The sequence below is a fragment of the Leptopilina boulardi genome, unplaced genomic scaffold (assembly GCF_019393585.1).
Source record: "Leptopilina boulardi isolate dan_hultmark-lab unplaced genomic scaffold, ZJU_Lbou_2.1 LbouV2_48, whole genome shotgun sequence".
NCBI classification, from domain to species: Eukaryota; Metazoa; Arthropoda; class Insecta; order Hymenoptera; family Figitidae; genus Leptopilina; species Leptopilina boulardi.
The window spans coordinates 268,714-283,180 of NW_026137992.1; the positions used below are offsets into that span (position 1 = coordinate 268,714).

At 27.9% G+C, this 14,467-nt stretch overlaps 1 protein-coding gene across 2 annotated transcripts in view; it reads left to right on the forward strand.

Annotated features, from left to right (window-relative positions):
• Nucleotides 1-14,467, forward strand: part of LOC127289570 (uncharacterized) — a 44,537-nt gene that overhangs the window by 9,210 nt on the left and 20,860 nt on the right. For both annotated transcript variants that reach the window (XM_051317563.1, XM_051317564.1), the window contains exon 2: nucleotides 3,348-4,625. In XM_051317563.1, coding sequence (XP_051173520.1) covers nucleotides 4,147-4,625 — 479 coding nt within the window. In that variant the 5' untranslated portion in view covers nucleotides 3,348-4,146. The remainder of the gene's footprint in view (nucleotides 1-3,347; nucleotides 4,626-14,467) is intronic.

A 14,467-nucleotide genomic window follows, 5' to 3' on the forward strand; every position in this document is an offset into this window, starting at 1 on the left:
TTTCTCTTCTCTTTTTAAAGTAACGTTTAGGAAAAAATAAATTGTCATGAAAAAAAAAATAATTCATTTTATACCAAATAATAATATTATTAAACAGAAGAAAACAGTTTCCAAACGTAAATAATTTTTTTAAGATTTTTACACAAGATAAAAAAAGTCATCTCTTGTAAAATTATAAAAAGGTGTCGAATCGCTTCCATCATTATAATTAAATGCCGCGTTAACAAATTCACATAAAAAAAAAAATTTGTATTTATTTAATTAGTATTCAGTGTGCTAATTAGGAAGGTCGAAAGATTAATATTATTTTCATATGTATAGATAATTGATTAAAATCTTCTTGCAAACGAGTGCGCGCGCGCTTTTGAAAGTATAATAAATTTAATGAATTTTTATTTATATCTCATTACAATTATTATAATGTTTGATGAAAACTGATTTTCAAGTAAAATTTTACAGAAACAAGTTTAAAGAAAAAAAATAGCTAAATTAAAAATTACAAAGTCAGGAATTATAATTTTTTTTACTGTTATGCGTGAATTACACTATTTTTTTTTTTCTATTTTATTTTTGTCTCCACAGAATTTTTTACAAATTTATGATTTCTCATTCCATATAACTATACAATTTACGAGAAACTCGCATGCCAAGTTTTAATTGCACCTCCTTCTTCTACAAAAGACGTAATTAAAGTGTGAAAAATAAATTGTACACACCAAAATGATGAATTGTTAAACTTCTACTATAAAGAAATTTTGCGTAAATTATACATAGCAAAACAAAAAAAATTCAATGTTCAAATTAAACGTCTGCCAGAGACAAAATGAGAACATTTAGATAAAATCAAAATTCTTCCTTCAGGTGATGAATTGTTACAAAATTAAAATAAGAAAGTAGACTTTGTGATAATTAATTAAGTACACTTTATTAAAATATTTATAATACAGTAAATTATACAATTTTATGTTTAAAAATTCTATTTATTTTAAAAAATTTGGAACTAGTTTATTAGTTTTATTTTCTTTATTAATTTATTAGTTACAAAATTTTATTTAGTAAAAATAAAATTCTTAATTTGAACCAAGTAAAATTTATTTGAAACAAATATTTATTTAGCTTTGAGACGTTTTTTTTTTCTTTGGGTAAAAATTTCTTTCAGTGTGAATTTTTTAAGATAAAAATAAGATTTAAGTATATAGGAAAAAATTCCTCCTTTAGATGACAAATTGTAAATTAGAATAAAAAAAAAAAAAAAAAAAAAAAATCCAAAAATATTGTTGAACATGAAATAAATAAGTTTTTCGCTCGGGGAATATCTACAGAATTGTATATAGTTTAGAATATAGTGACCCAAGTTTATAATACATGATAATCTAGAAATAACTTCTTGTGGCTTTGGGGACGATAAATTATGTTACATTTTGCTTGAGAAGGCTGAACTTAATCGCCCTTAACAAATGACTATGCAAATCCTTTATATTTGAACTACATTAGTCTTCTTTTTCTTTTATTTACACTAAATTTTTATATAGTTTTTGAATCGCGGAGTTAATGTAAAAATAAAAGTATCTCTTTTTTGCTGAACAAAAATTATAATATGATTTTATAAATCTTATATTGGTATCTAAAAATGTTATATAATTTAATATTTCCAGTAGTTAATTAAATTGTTGTCTTGATTAAAAATACAAAAGTATCGAATTAATAAATGTATAAAAAATTTTCATTTTCATCCTATTTACAGATAGTTTACAAGAATTGGCAGATTTTTTTTTCGGAGATACAGTTAAACATTTAACGCTTTCAAAATTAACTGCCTTCAAATACAAACACTTTCGAATTAAGTGCATAGAAGTGTAACTTTCTAATTAACCTAACTCACAAAAATAGTATTCCAAACCGAAGGTGACGTTCTATAAATAGGAAATACAATTACCCCGGGAATTGTATTTATGAACAATTTTATAATTTTCAAGAAATGCATTTTTTTTTTCTATAATTTTTTGGAAATTTTTTTTGCTGTCCTTTAGTTTACTTTTCAGTAGTTTAAAAACATTTGTGAAAAGAAATGATTTTTATTTTAGAAGCTAATAGAATTTATACACAGATTTATTCGATTTGCAATAAAAATTTTGTCATTTGCAAAATTCATACATTCATTCTGCTATATATTCAATGTTTCGATTAAATCTCATTGTATTCCACTTATCCTTTCAATTCCAATTGACGCTCTCCACTTGTACTTGTATATATGGAAACCTCAAAATTATTCAGTACTGAAATTTGGTTTGATTCTCTACTCGAAAGTTATTTGCTGCATTAAATAATTTAATGCCTCGGAAAACAAAATGTTTAAATAAATTATATCTATATTTTTAAAATACAGTAACACAATTAGAAATAGTAATATGGTATGTACAATAAAAAATATAAATCATAAAGATAGAAAATTATTTTTATATTTTAATATTAGTTTTTAATTTAACTTACAAGAGGAACTTTTCAAATCAATCAATTTAACACTGACTGAAACATGATTGATACATTTTATTCATAGCATTATACAATGATTGATAATATTGAAAATGACTTTTTCAAATGCAGTGAATTTCAAAAGTGTCAGTTGTTGATAGATCAAAATGTTCAAAATCAGTCAGCATATTTGTTAAAATATGTTGGTGTGTTTTATGCTTTTAGTGACATGTATGTAATGTCAAATATTTTACGTTGCTTCAAACAATAAAATGTAATTTGATGTGTCACTGTAGCATTAAATTTGAAAATAAATGAAAATTATAGAATTTAGTAAATTAATCCGTGCATAGGGGATATTTTAATTAAAAATTAATTTAAAGTCTGTTTTAGTCATATTTTTAATGTTTTTTTTCCCCACTTATTTAACGTATTTAGCTGTTACATTCTCTCTTTTATTTTATTTAAAAATTTTTTTTTTTTGTTTTCTTTACAATTACAATATTATAGTTGTTAAAAATAATGAGTATGCAAATTTAACATTGACATTACTTCCACGCTTGATTGGCTCTGATTGTACAAAGCGATTCAGGGAATTTGTATCTCCTTTCAGGCCTCTGAGAGGAATCCTTGCCACATTAAAAAAAAAAAAACGAAATTTTAAAGAATCTTCTCGGTTGCATCCTTCACCTAAACTAAGAAATCGAGCACTGTGACAATCTGGAGCGATCTGTCGGTGGCACCTCGCGCCAGATTGTTGTTCACTCTTGGCAAGCGGTCACGACCGTTCGCCAAGAGCAATGTAGGCGCAAAAGTGCAATCGTTCCTTTTAGGAGAATGCTAAGACGCACTGATTTTTTTCTTTCTTTCTTCAGATCATGCTGACGTGACTTGTGTACCAAAGGTGGAAGCGGTACAGCGGCCAAAGTGTCTGCCAGGACTTCTAGCCACCAAACAGGAAAAAAAATTTCAAGAAAAATCATTAAAAGAAATGAAAATTTGAATCTCTTCATGGGAACGAATTTAGAATTTTTCTTACAAAAAGGAGCATCAAGACGCTCCAAGGAGCGTTTCGAGTCGAACAGAAAGGTGTCCTGATTGTCAATATATATATATATAACAAATAACCTTGGTTCCAAAAACCGAAGCCAAAGTATTCACTGATCCGTGACATTGTGCCTGTTTTTCTCCTACAAAGATCCATAAAAGAAAGGAATCATCTCTGTGAGTGGACAAATCGACTCAGCAAATCTGCACGGCAGCTCTCCTAATGGCCGTGCAAAATTAACCCGTACAGTCGTTAAAGAGAGCCGCGGTTAAGAGTCTGAACCTCGAGGAAGTGGAGAACCACCTTCATCTCGCGTACCGCGTGATCCCTTTGGACAAAGAAGCGGACTCGCGTTCCGCTACAGGAGAAACAGAGTCAGGTTGTCGTCATTCCAGAGCCCAGAGGGAGAGGAGAACCTGAAAAGAAAGAAAAAAAAGAGAAGAGAAGCTAAAGAGAGAGAGGGACGAATAGCGTAACTCTGGATGAAGAAAAGAGAGAAGCGACCAAACATTGACAAAGAAAGGTGACCGAAACTCTTGCAGCAAGAGCGAGTGAGTTGTTGGGAAGGGGAAAGAGAGAAAGGGGGGTAAAGCGTTCCTGTGGAGACCGATGTTCAGGAGCGTACAATGGCCGGGGCGCTTTCTGGGAATGCCCCACAGCCCATAAGTGTCGTCACCGTTGATGGAGGTGTCGTGGAAAATGTTACTGTTAACCCCGAGGCGGAGCAGGATCCACATGTTCCGCAGATTGAGCAGACCAATGAGAATCCCCGCTCCTACACCTCGACGGAGGCGCAAACGGAAGTGGGACCCCAAATTGGTCCGCAAATTACTTCACTGCCTACTCAGGAAGCGAATGAGGTACGCGATGCAAGAAGATGGGAGAGGAGAATGAGGAGACAGCATCGAAGAGCCTTACGATCATGTTCGATGCCACCGACTTATCCAGGTGATCATGGATGCGTGGTCTCAACGACTGCACCAGGAGTGCCACTTGTGCCCCCTGTGGGAGGCTTTTTGCATCCTCCGCCACCTCACCTAGGTCTCCGGGGCCTTAGTCTGGGTCTACCTTTCCCCGTTCCAGCTAGTGTCTCCGCCTTCGGCAGGTTAGTGCATAATTTTCTCTTGTCATTTGCCGATAATTACAGGGTCATCAATTATTTATATTTTAATTAGTAATGAAATTTTTCCTAACAATCATGGAAGATGAAGACAGTATGAAAAAGACAGACAAAAGACGTAGAAGACAGTATGATACATATCACTGTAAACTTGATGGTATCATTTTGGAATGCAACGTTTTGATTCGATATAAGGTATCAAATTGATCCAAATATTTGAATCATTTTCAAGAAATGATCCAGAATATGGGATCATTTTTTGATACCTGCATTAATTGACAACGCATTAGAAATATTTATCAAGCGTGTATTGCTTAAATTTTGTTCATTTATAATAAATAAATTATTGATAATTATTTGAACCATAAAAATAATTAAAAATTTTCAAGTGTTGTGATTGTGAACTTAACTTAAATCTTATGTGATAAATATAAATAAATGTTAGTGTATTTCATTTTATTTCGAAATAAATTTTTTCTTATTTAATTGCTAGCAATTTATAAGTTTTCGCTTCTCTCTTTCTTAAAATTCATAATAAAAGTATTTTTAATATCTGAATTATCAGTGCAGTGAATAAATTAATTAATAAACTTGTCAATAAGAGCATGCCAGCCATGACAGTTATACTTTGATACCAATTCAGATATCAAAAAATGATCCCATATTCTGGATCATTTCTTGAAAATGATCCAAATATTTGGATCAATTTGCTACCTTATATCGAATCAAAACGTTGCATGAGTTGATCTTAATTCTTGTATCAATTTGATACACACAAGAAAACTGTGTAATGGCTAAATTTAAATTATGCAAAAATAAGAATTCTATATTTTTAACATTTCTGTTTACAATCAGTATTGAAGAAACATTGAAAGTATTGATTTCTTATTTTTTGATAAATTATTTCCTTATATCCAGTCATGTGCAGCGTTATCAAGATTCTGAAGTTAATGATAGCCGCAGTTGTTAATGCGCTTAAAATACTGAGCTTGGTTTACTCAAGCATGTTGAGGGTTCGAACCCCCTTGGGGCGTTTTTTTTAGGGGTTGAACAATTCTCATGAAATCTGACTATTGCACTCTAACTATTTGAAGGACATGTGTTAAAATCTTTATTTTTATTATTAAAAAACAATTTTGCTGGTGTTTTTTTTTATAGAAAACTTTTAAAATTGTATTCTCGATATTTAAATCTGTTGAATATAGGATAAATGTAGAATAATAGTTTTGGTCCTCAATCACATGTCAATATTTTAGTGTCAGACTATAATCACCTTCTTCAGGGGATTTATTTCTTTGAAATGTTTTTAGAAACAACAAACTTGTTTTTGTAAGTTAAAATAATGATATAGAAAGAGATGGAAAAAGAAAATGATGAAACAAAAAGAGAGATGAGTTTCCCCTTAATGATTCTAAAAACTTGGTTGAAATTGATGAATGACGATTCGAAATATTTATAGATATTTCCAAAATGTAGATTATTTTCCCATTTAATCGGGGGGCAAGGATAACAAAAATTGAATTTATTTATTAAGAATAAAAATTCTTGACGTAATGATTATATGGTAAATTATCATCATTTCCCATTATATTCACGATAATCCTAACGCTTTTTTCAGTATATATTGTTGGGAAATTTGGTATATCCGCAAAACTATGAAAAGAAAAAAAAATGACTCAAGGACTATATGTACTAATGCTTGTTATTTTTCCCATGAATTGCCGGGTTGTTACATCTTCTAACGAGTTGGAGGTACATCCCTCGAACAATTTTTTTTTTCTTTAACTATATAGAAACAAACAAATGCAACGGATATATACAAATATATATATATATATATATATATATACATCGCGTTTATAAATTCCATGGACAAAGAAAAGTATATTATCGTACAGGTTAATCTGGCACGTTCCCTCGCGACAAGACTAGTTAATGGCAAAGTATAATACAAAAGTTAATCCGATATGAATATACTAGATATAAATTGTTCCTCTTGGACGTGATATCTCAATGAAATAATTTCACAATGTACAAACTAGAATAGGACACTTAAAGTTCAGGAGATTTAGTGAAATTTTTTTTTTCCCCCATTTTATCTGTGTAAATGCAAATGTTAATAAATGCTACATGCACTCTGCATGTTTAGCTTCAATGAAGGTCGTAAAGGAAAATTAACTATACTCTACTCATCTGTGTGTGGAATAAATATAATTAGCGCGAAAACTTTATGAAAATTATATTTTAAAACAAATTGCACATTTCATATAATTGGAAGTTTATTCTAAAATAAAATGTAATAAACATTATACTATAATATTTATAAAATATGCGTTTAGAAAGATTTAATTTTATGTTTATAAAATTTCACTCAAAGAGAATATATTTAATTTCTAACTTAAAAACAAAACTTAATATAGAATTGAGTTTGTTGGCTAATTATAGCCTCTAGCTTTTATTTAAAAAAAAAAGTTTTCATTAAATATATGCGCACAGAAACGCATAATATGCTTGTGACAAGACATGCCACTATGTTTGAAATTATAATTGCCATGAATTTAGTGTTTAAGTGCGCGTCCGTACAAGATCATGGGAAAGCTAATTTATGATTTAATCATGCGGTAATAAAACGTTTAATTAATTATTACAGATTATGTGAGCGTTAAATCACATGTTTTTTTAATTTAACAAAATTTGTTTTCATAACTTTTTTCTTCTTCTTTATGTTACGGATAAAAAAAATGTTTCAAATTTAAAATCTAAAGAAACTTTTTTCCCCCAAAAACATATGTTAAAATAATAATTAGAGATCGCTTATTAATCGTTCTTTCATCTATTTTTATACCCTAGCTCTTCCCCCATTTTTTTTAAAGTGAAATTTGACTCTCCTTTGTCACAAATATTTAATTTTATGAACTAAAAGATAATTTTTGAAATTAAGGAAATATAATTTCGTTTTGAACAGATGTGAAATATTAAATGATTTTTAATTAACGTTACACATTTGTTGAAATTTAATTATGACATGTAGTTTAGACAAAAGTATATAGACGAAAAATATTGGAAAGGACATCAATAATAGAAAATATATAACATAACGTGATCAGATAACATTAAACGTTTAGAATTATAAATCGTAGAACCTTAACGTGTGGATTAATTTATATCGCCCCAAAGAGAGCTGTGGGAGCTTTTATATCTTTCCTCTGCCCCAATATAAGTAAAAGGTCACATCTGTCATTAAAAAATTAAGCACTATTGCAGTAAGGTATAAAATAACACGTTTAAAAGTATATCATTTAAATAAAATTTCTACTTTCTATTTATTATACTCTCTAAATTTGAATCAATGAGATTTCACTAATAAAATATAGTTGAAATTTAAACGTGAATCGTTTCAGTAAAATTTCCACTAATATTCAGAATTCTTTACTAAAATAATAATCCTAATAAATAATTAATAATCCTAAGAAATAATTAATATTTTAATGATCGTAAATTATTTGAAAGAGATTAATGTATTTTTTTTATATTGTTTAAAAATTTCTTTTTCATTGTTTATTGACACGTAAGATTTATTTCGACCCCTTTTTTTTAAATTCGATGACGCGACCTTCAAAAATTATTGGCATCCTTTACAAGGAGCACATTTTCCAATAATGAACAAGGGGAATTCCACATTATTATGCAAGTGCATGTACGTAATTCGTTTTACTCACGCATCGTCGCGTATTCATATATATATATATAGTATATTGCATATTATATATACGTATTTTTGTCCTATCGCCATTAACTTTTCCTTTCTGAACAGCGATCAATTTTTCTTCTCACTACGCATTAACGCGCATGAGGGAGTCTTAATGGCCATGATAGGAATCGAACCCCTATAATTTTATGTCAGATGATGGCATTTATTATATTCTACTATATATGAACCTGACCAGAATCCTATATAAAAGTGCGCGCACTCAGAAAAATATATTGACTCAAAATTACTATCAACAAACGCAATTTTCTTCCTTTTTTTTCTATATAAATAGTTGGAAATTTCATTTTTATTTCACGGAACAAGACTTTTAAGGTTTTATCTTCCAAGTCGTTTTTCTTATATCGATATTCTTATATATAGTATACAGTATATAAAATTATATTTTATATGATATATAAATTTAGTTTAGTGTGTGAAAGTTACAGGATGATATAAATTTTTTTTTACAGAATTTTCCTTGTCGAGTGAAATTTAAAATTGTTACAATGCCATTTTTAAAATTGATAAAAATACAACATCAAGGGGAGAAAAACAATAGTGAAGGATAAACTCCTGAAGTATATAGAAATATTGTGAGGGATGAATTTGATTGGGAATATTCTTTTTTTTTCTTCTCTCTCTCTCTCTCTTTCTCTCTGAGTGTAGAAAAACTGGCATTGCTCTGAATCGATTGGCACTTCCCGAAAAACTAGGTCTCTGGATAATGGAACTGTATTGGAAATTTTTATTTTTCTGTTTTCGTTCTCGTCGACGGTCCATCGAACCCGGAGATATATACTTCGCTGCTTGTATACATATATACTCCTATATAGAGGAGAGAAAAGAGTATTTCGCAACGTCAAGAATAATTATCCTCATGAATGTAAACTTCAAGCTTCAAATAGAATTTGCTGTTGAATATGTGGGACACATGTATTGATCACTTTTAAATGCTTCTCCTTGAAATGTTCCAATGTTTAAAGACTAAACTTGATTTAAAGTCAGTTTACTCAAAATTTTTCGACAAAGCGTTTTCATACTCTCACGATTTTTTGTTTAGTAAACAATGCAAATTGGAAAATAGTTTTACGATGGAAATGGTCAAACAATCATTTGCAAATGTAAGCTCTTTTGAAAACTTAATTTAAGGAGGTAGTAGAAAAAATTTTTTTTTTTAAATTAATCAATTTCAATTACTGTTTAGTAAAATATTTCTCTGACGCACTAAAAAATATTCTAAGAATATTTATTTATTTAAGGGCCAACAGGTCCAGATAAGCGTTTTTTCAAAAAAAAAAAATCTATTTTTGCGATTTCACCCTAATTTAATTATTGTAGATAATTCTCTTCTCCCATAAATAATAATAAGTATCATTTAATGATGGAAGGGCGAATATTGCACTATTCATCTTTTTTTTATTATAATTTAATTAATGTGAAGAATTATTTACAATTTTATGTTGAGCAAGTCGCGGAAGTATGCTTTGGTAATAAAATGATCTATTTCTTAATTAGTTGCAATGTAGGTATATATATATGAGGTGGCTTAAGATGTTCCGAATCGAATTGCGGCTTTTCTGTGATTAGCAAAGAGCTCCAAAGCAATGGGGATTACAACAAAAGTAAATGACTACGATTATGCAAGTGCTCACAGCTGGGAAGCGGTGGCTTTTGCTTGTTGAGATCAATAAACAGCAGATACTATATTTAAATCAACTGTCTCAAGCGAGTTGAATGACTCTTGATTACATTTGAATATCAAATGTGTCGAGGGACTTATATGACAAAATAAAAAGTTAAAAACATCGTTTTTACTTTTCTTCACTGTTTTATAATATATATCTTTCGTTTCCTTCTATTCAAATCAAATTCATTCATTTGAATTCCACCCATTGTATTGTCTTTCTCATTATACAGTCATTTATATGTATTCAGTAATTGATATTAATTAATCTAATTGTAACCTTATCATATAATTTCATGTTTGTAATTAATCTGCATCAGCTTTCTTTTATTATTTTTTTTTTACTGTTAGGATTTTAAATATTTATTGTTTTATTAATTTGATTATTTAATTATTATTATTAATTTTATTATTTAATTATTATTAATGTTTTTATTGCTTTCTATTTTCAAAGATAGTTTCCAAAAAAAATTTATTATTTTCACAGACCTTGAAAAAGTATATATAATGAATTCAATGAAATTCTTTTGAAAAATTCAGGATAATCTCATTTCACTGGGTTTATTTATCAATAAAATGTCTTTTTTTTGTGAGAACACATCTTGTCAGCAGTAAAAATTTAAAGTACCTTTTGTCTTTTTACTTGAAATTTGCATTTTTATGTGCAGTCAGTTAAATGAAAGTATAGACCTTAAAAAATAGGTATTTGGGACAAGTGAACTACAAGCGCGACAAATTTTATTATCAACTGCAATCAACTTCTTCTTTAATAATTTTCCATGGATACTTACCAGTATAAAAATAGACTATTTTGTTTACGATATTTTTTTTATAAAAGGATTTATAAATACCAATTAAAATTTTTGTACAGTAAAAAATTGCTTTTCAAAAAAAAATAATATATTTTTAGGAATTAGGTGAGAAAAGTAGTTTAAGGGTAATAATTATTTCTTATTAAATTACTTTCTATGGTCGTTATAAAACATGATTGTCTTAAGAGTATTTTATATAATGATAGTTTCGAAAATTGGTGGCTTCAATTAAATTTTTTTTAAAAATTAACAGTTGCTTTAAAATTATTGCTTTCAAATATTTTCAAATTTTCTATTAATAATAATTTTTAACAAATTAACTATATAAACTAATGTAGTTAAACTTTATAATTAACACTCTCTTAAGAGTTGTTCTTGATTTTTAATTAACGATAGTTTTTAATAAATAAAATTTTTTCTTTCTTATATTAAAAAAATATGTGCATAAATTAAATACACCTTTTAATTTTACAATTATATACTATGTATTAAAATTGAAAATTGTATTTTTTAACGTTTCGCTTGAAAGTATCTGCAGTTGTGTGTATTTAGTATTTAATATTATACGCATATATGGTATATACAGATTCTCAATGAACATACAATCATAATGACTGCTAGCTTGTTTCATGGGCTAACCATGCAATATTTGTGAAGCAATCAGCCTGCAGACCTGCACAATCATATTTGATGACATGCATATACATATATATATATACACGCATAACTGTAGATAATTTCAACTTTGAATTAAACTTACATTTATTTCATTTTCATTTATAATATAAATATAAACATTTGAAATATTCGTTTGTTGAATATATATATTTCTCTAAAAGATGGTAATAATATTTTTATATAGGAGGAGAGTGAATTTCATCATTTTTCATAGCAAATTTAAAATAATTTTCAATTTTAGAATGAGATCTGATAATTTCGTCTAATAGAAGATCGTGACAAGTTATCGTTAATTAAAAGTGAATTTTCTTTAAAGAAATGATTTTATATTATCAGAATAGATGATTATATGAAATTAGTATTATAAATTAAAAATATCTATATTTTAAGGCAATTTTTTAGTTAATTGAAACGCAATTTTAGTAATTATCATTAATTGAGGTAATTAACTTGTATTATTTTCAACACTTACCAATAAATGAAGCTACTATGCTGAAAAAAAGTAGCATTTTTAATACTATTTTTAAAAAATATTATTTCACTAAACGATTATTTATTAAATTTATGAGAAACGTTGACTGTTGCAATTTGCATTGTTATTTTTATTCGAAGCTATATATCTTTCTATTTTTATTTGAAGCAACATATAATTGGCATTAATACAAATTGTGATTCTTTCTGTCAGGTTCATTCACATTGTCACACATGTCAGGTGAATAATCAAAGGTTACTGAACCTGAAAAACTCAACATACCCATTAAAATCCTTTTCTGTCTTTATTTAATAGTATGTTCAGAAATCTCGTGTTTTCCAATTCTTCGAATAAATGAACCGTAATAAAATTGTCAAGTGTCTTTTTTAATGGTCACCTACTTTGCCTTTTTCGAAATCCATTATCTTACGCGCGCCACAAATGTATAGCAGATTTAGAACGTTTTTAAAATTCATTGTAATGTGCCCATCCGGAAGAATATAACGGTGTAGAAATAAAGGTATATACATATAAAAAAAGAGCATATAACACATGTTCGTTTTTATGGATACTATTTTTATTGGAATGCAGACCATATACGTATTTAAAATCCTTATACTGGTGTATATGATCTTGTTTAAAATATGTATATATATATATTGTGAGAATTTATTATAGGTTTGCATAACAGTTGAGCGAGTCAATGATACGTTTATACTTGTAAAGCGCGACTAGTTGTAATGTATATTGCAGTTTTACTATTAGCACATAATCTTTTCTTTTTTTTTTGGGAAAAAATGGAGTTTTTAATTTTTGTTGACAGTTAAAAATTTACGGTGTAAATTTTCCTTTAGAGAAATTAGAATAATGAGATTTTAGAATTCTATAACAATGTTTAATGTTTGTTAAAATAATGTACAAGAATTTTATTTTTCAAATTTCCTAACATGGTTGGAAGTTTATGATGACAGAAAATCATAGTGACCTTAAAACGAACATGCAGAAATTTAAAAATATTTTTAAAAGTTAAAACAAAATTTTTGAAAACACTTTTCTTATTTTTGACAGTTGAAATAAATCTACTTTCTCGACTTTTAATAATATAATTATGATAAGTTGCATTTTTATTTTATTATTGCAATTATATTTTGTTATAGTAAAAGAAACATTTCAAGAGGAAGAAAAAGCAAAAAAAAAGAAAAAAAATGGATGTCAGAAAGGGGGATCCGGTTATAATAAACATGAATAATCTGAGAGTATATTGCTTTCACTGTTCCCAATCCACCTTCGTGTTTTGTTATTTCCGTTACTTTTCTTCTCATAAGTTTTTTGCTTACATCCGAACAAAGTGAAAGAATTTTTGTCCTTTCTTTTTTCATCTTTTTTTTTATGCGTTTATTCAAATTAGTGTAAATATTTTTTTCTATCAATATAAATTCAGTATCATTTTTTAGAAATTGGATTGTTTTATAGTTGTGATGTGCCGCATTCATAATTGTGGTTGAGCTTATAAATACATGTTTGACACATAGTTTTCAGATTCCATATTTGGATAATTTATTTTATTTTTATTTTTAATGTGACATATTGTGATGTGGGAACCGTACTTTTTTTTCCGCACGTAGAGAAGGTAATTTCGTGCATCATTAATTATTTTTCTTCTTTCTATTGACGTGAACATATATATTTTATACATATGTATTTATATAAAGACGAGTTTTGAATTCGAAGCGTATAGATAAACTAATTAGACAGCGATCGACAGGAAGTAGTAAAGGAAATTTACAAATGATTTTCAGCGAGTACTCATTTAATTTCCTTTTGGCATTCATGGCTGACACGCAAAAGGAAGGAAGTATTTAATTTTACCATAAATGCAATAGCTTTGTAAATCATCTTCTCTGTTATACATGAATGGATATTATATTCGCTTAACACGAGCAATTTGAAATAAACCAATCGATTTTATTCGTCTGATGGCTTATTAAAGTCTATATATATATAAAATAATGAGAATATGTGTGTTATATTCTATTTTCTGATCCATTCACACAATATATAGATATATAATTTTTTTAAAATAGAAAAAAAAAGTTAACATCGGTTTTAATTTAATACAGGACTAGTTTACTGTTTACTAATTAAATATTTACCAAGCGACTTTATGTAACCACGTGAAACTAACAATATGTAATATATATATATTGTGTTTGTGTATGTGCATGGGATAATGTTTCCACGAACTTTACTGACAAAAAAAAGATTGTTTCGCTCAACCAAATATTGCCAGACATATTTATTTTCTCGTGCATTCCAGAGTAAATGAGATACATATTCATTTCACTGTACAATTTTAAATTACTTTTGGAGTAATTAGAAATGTTTTCTTTTTGACAATGTTTTAATAATATTATATACAATTTTTACAAT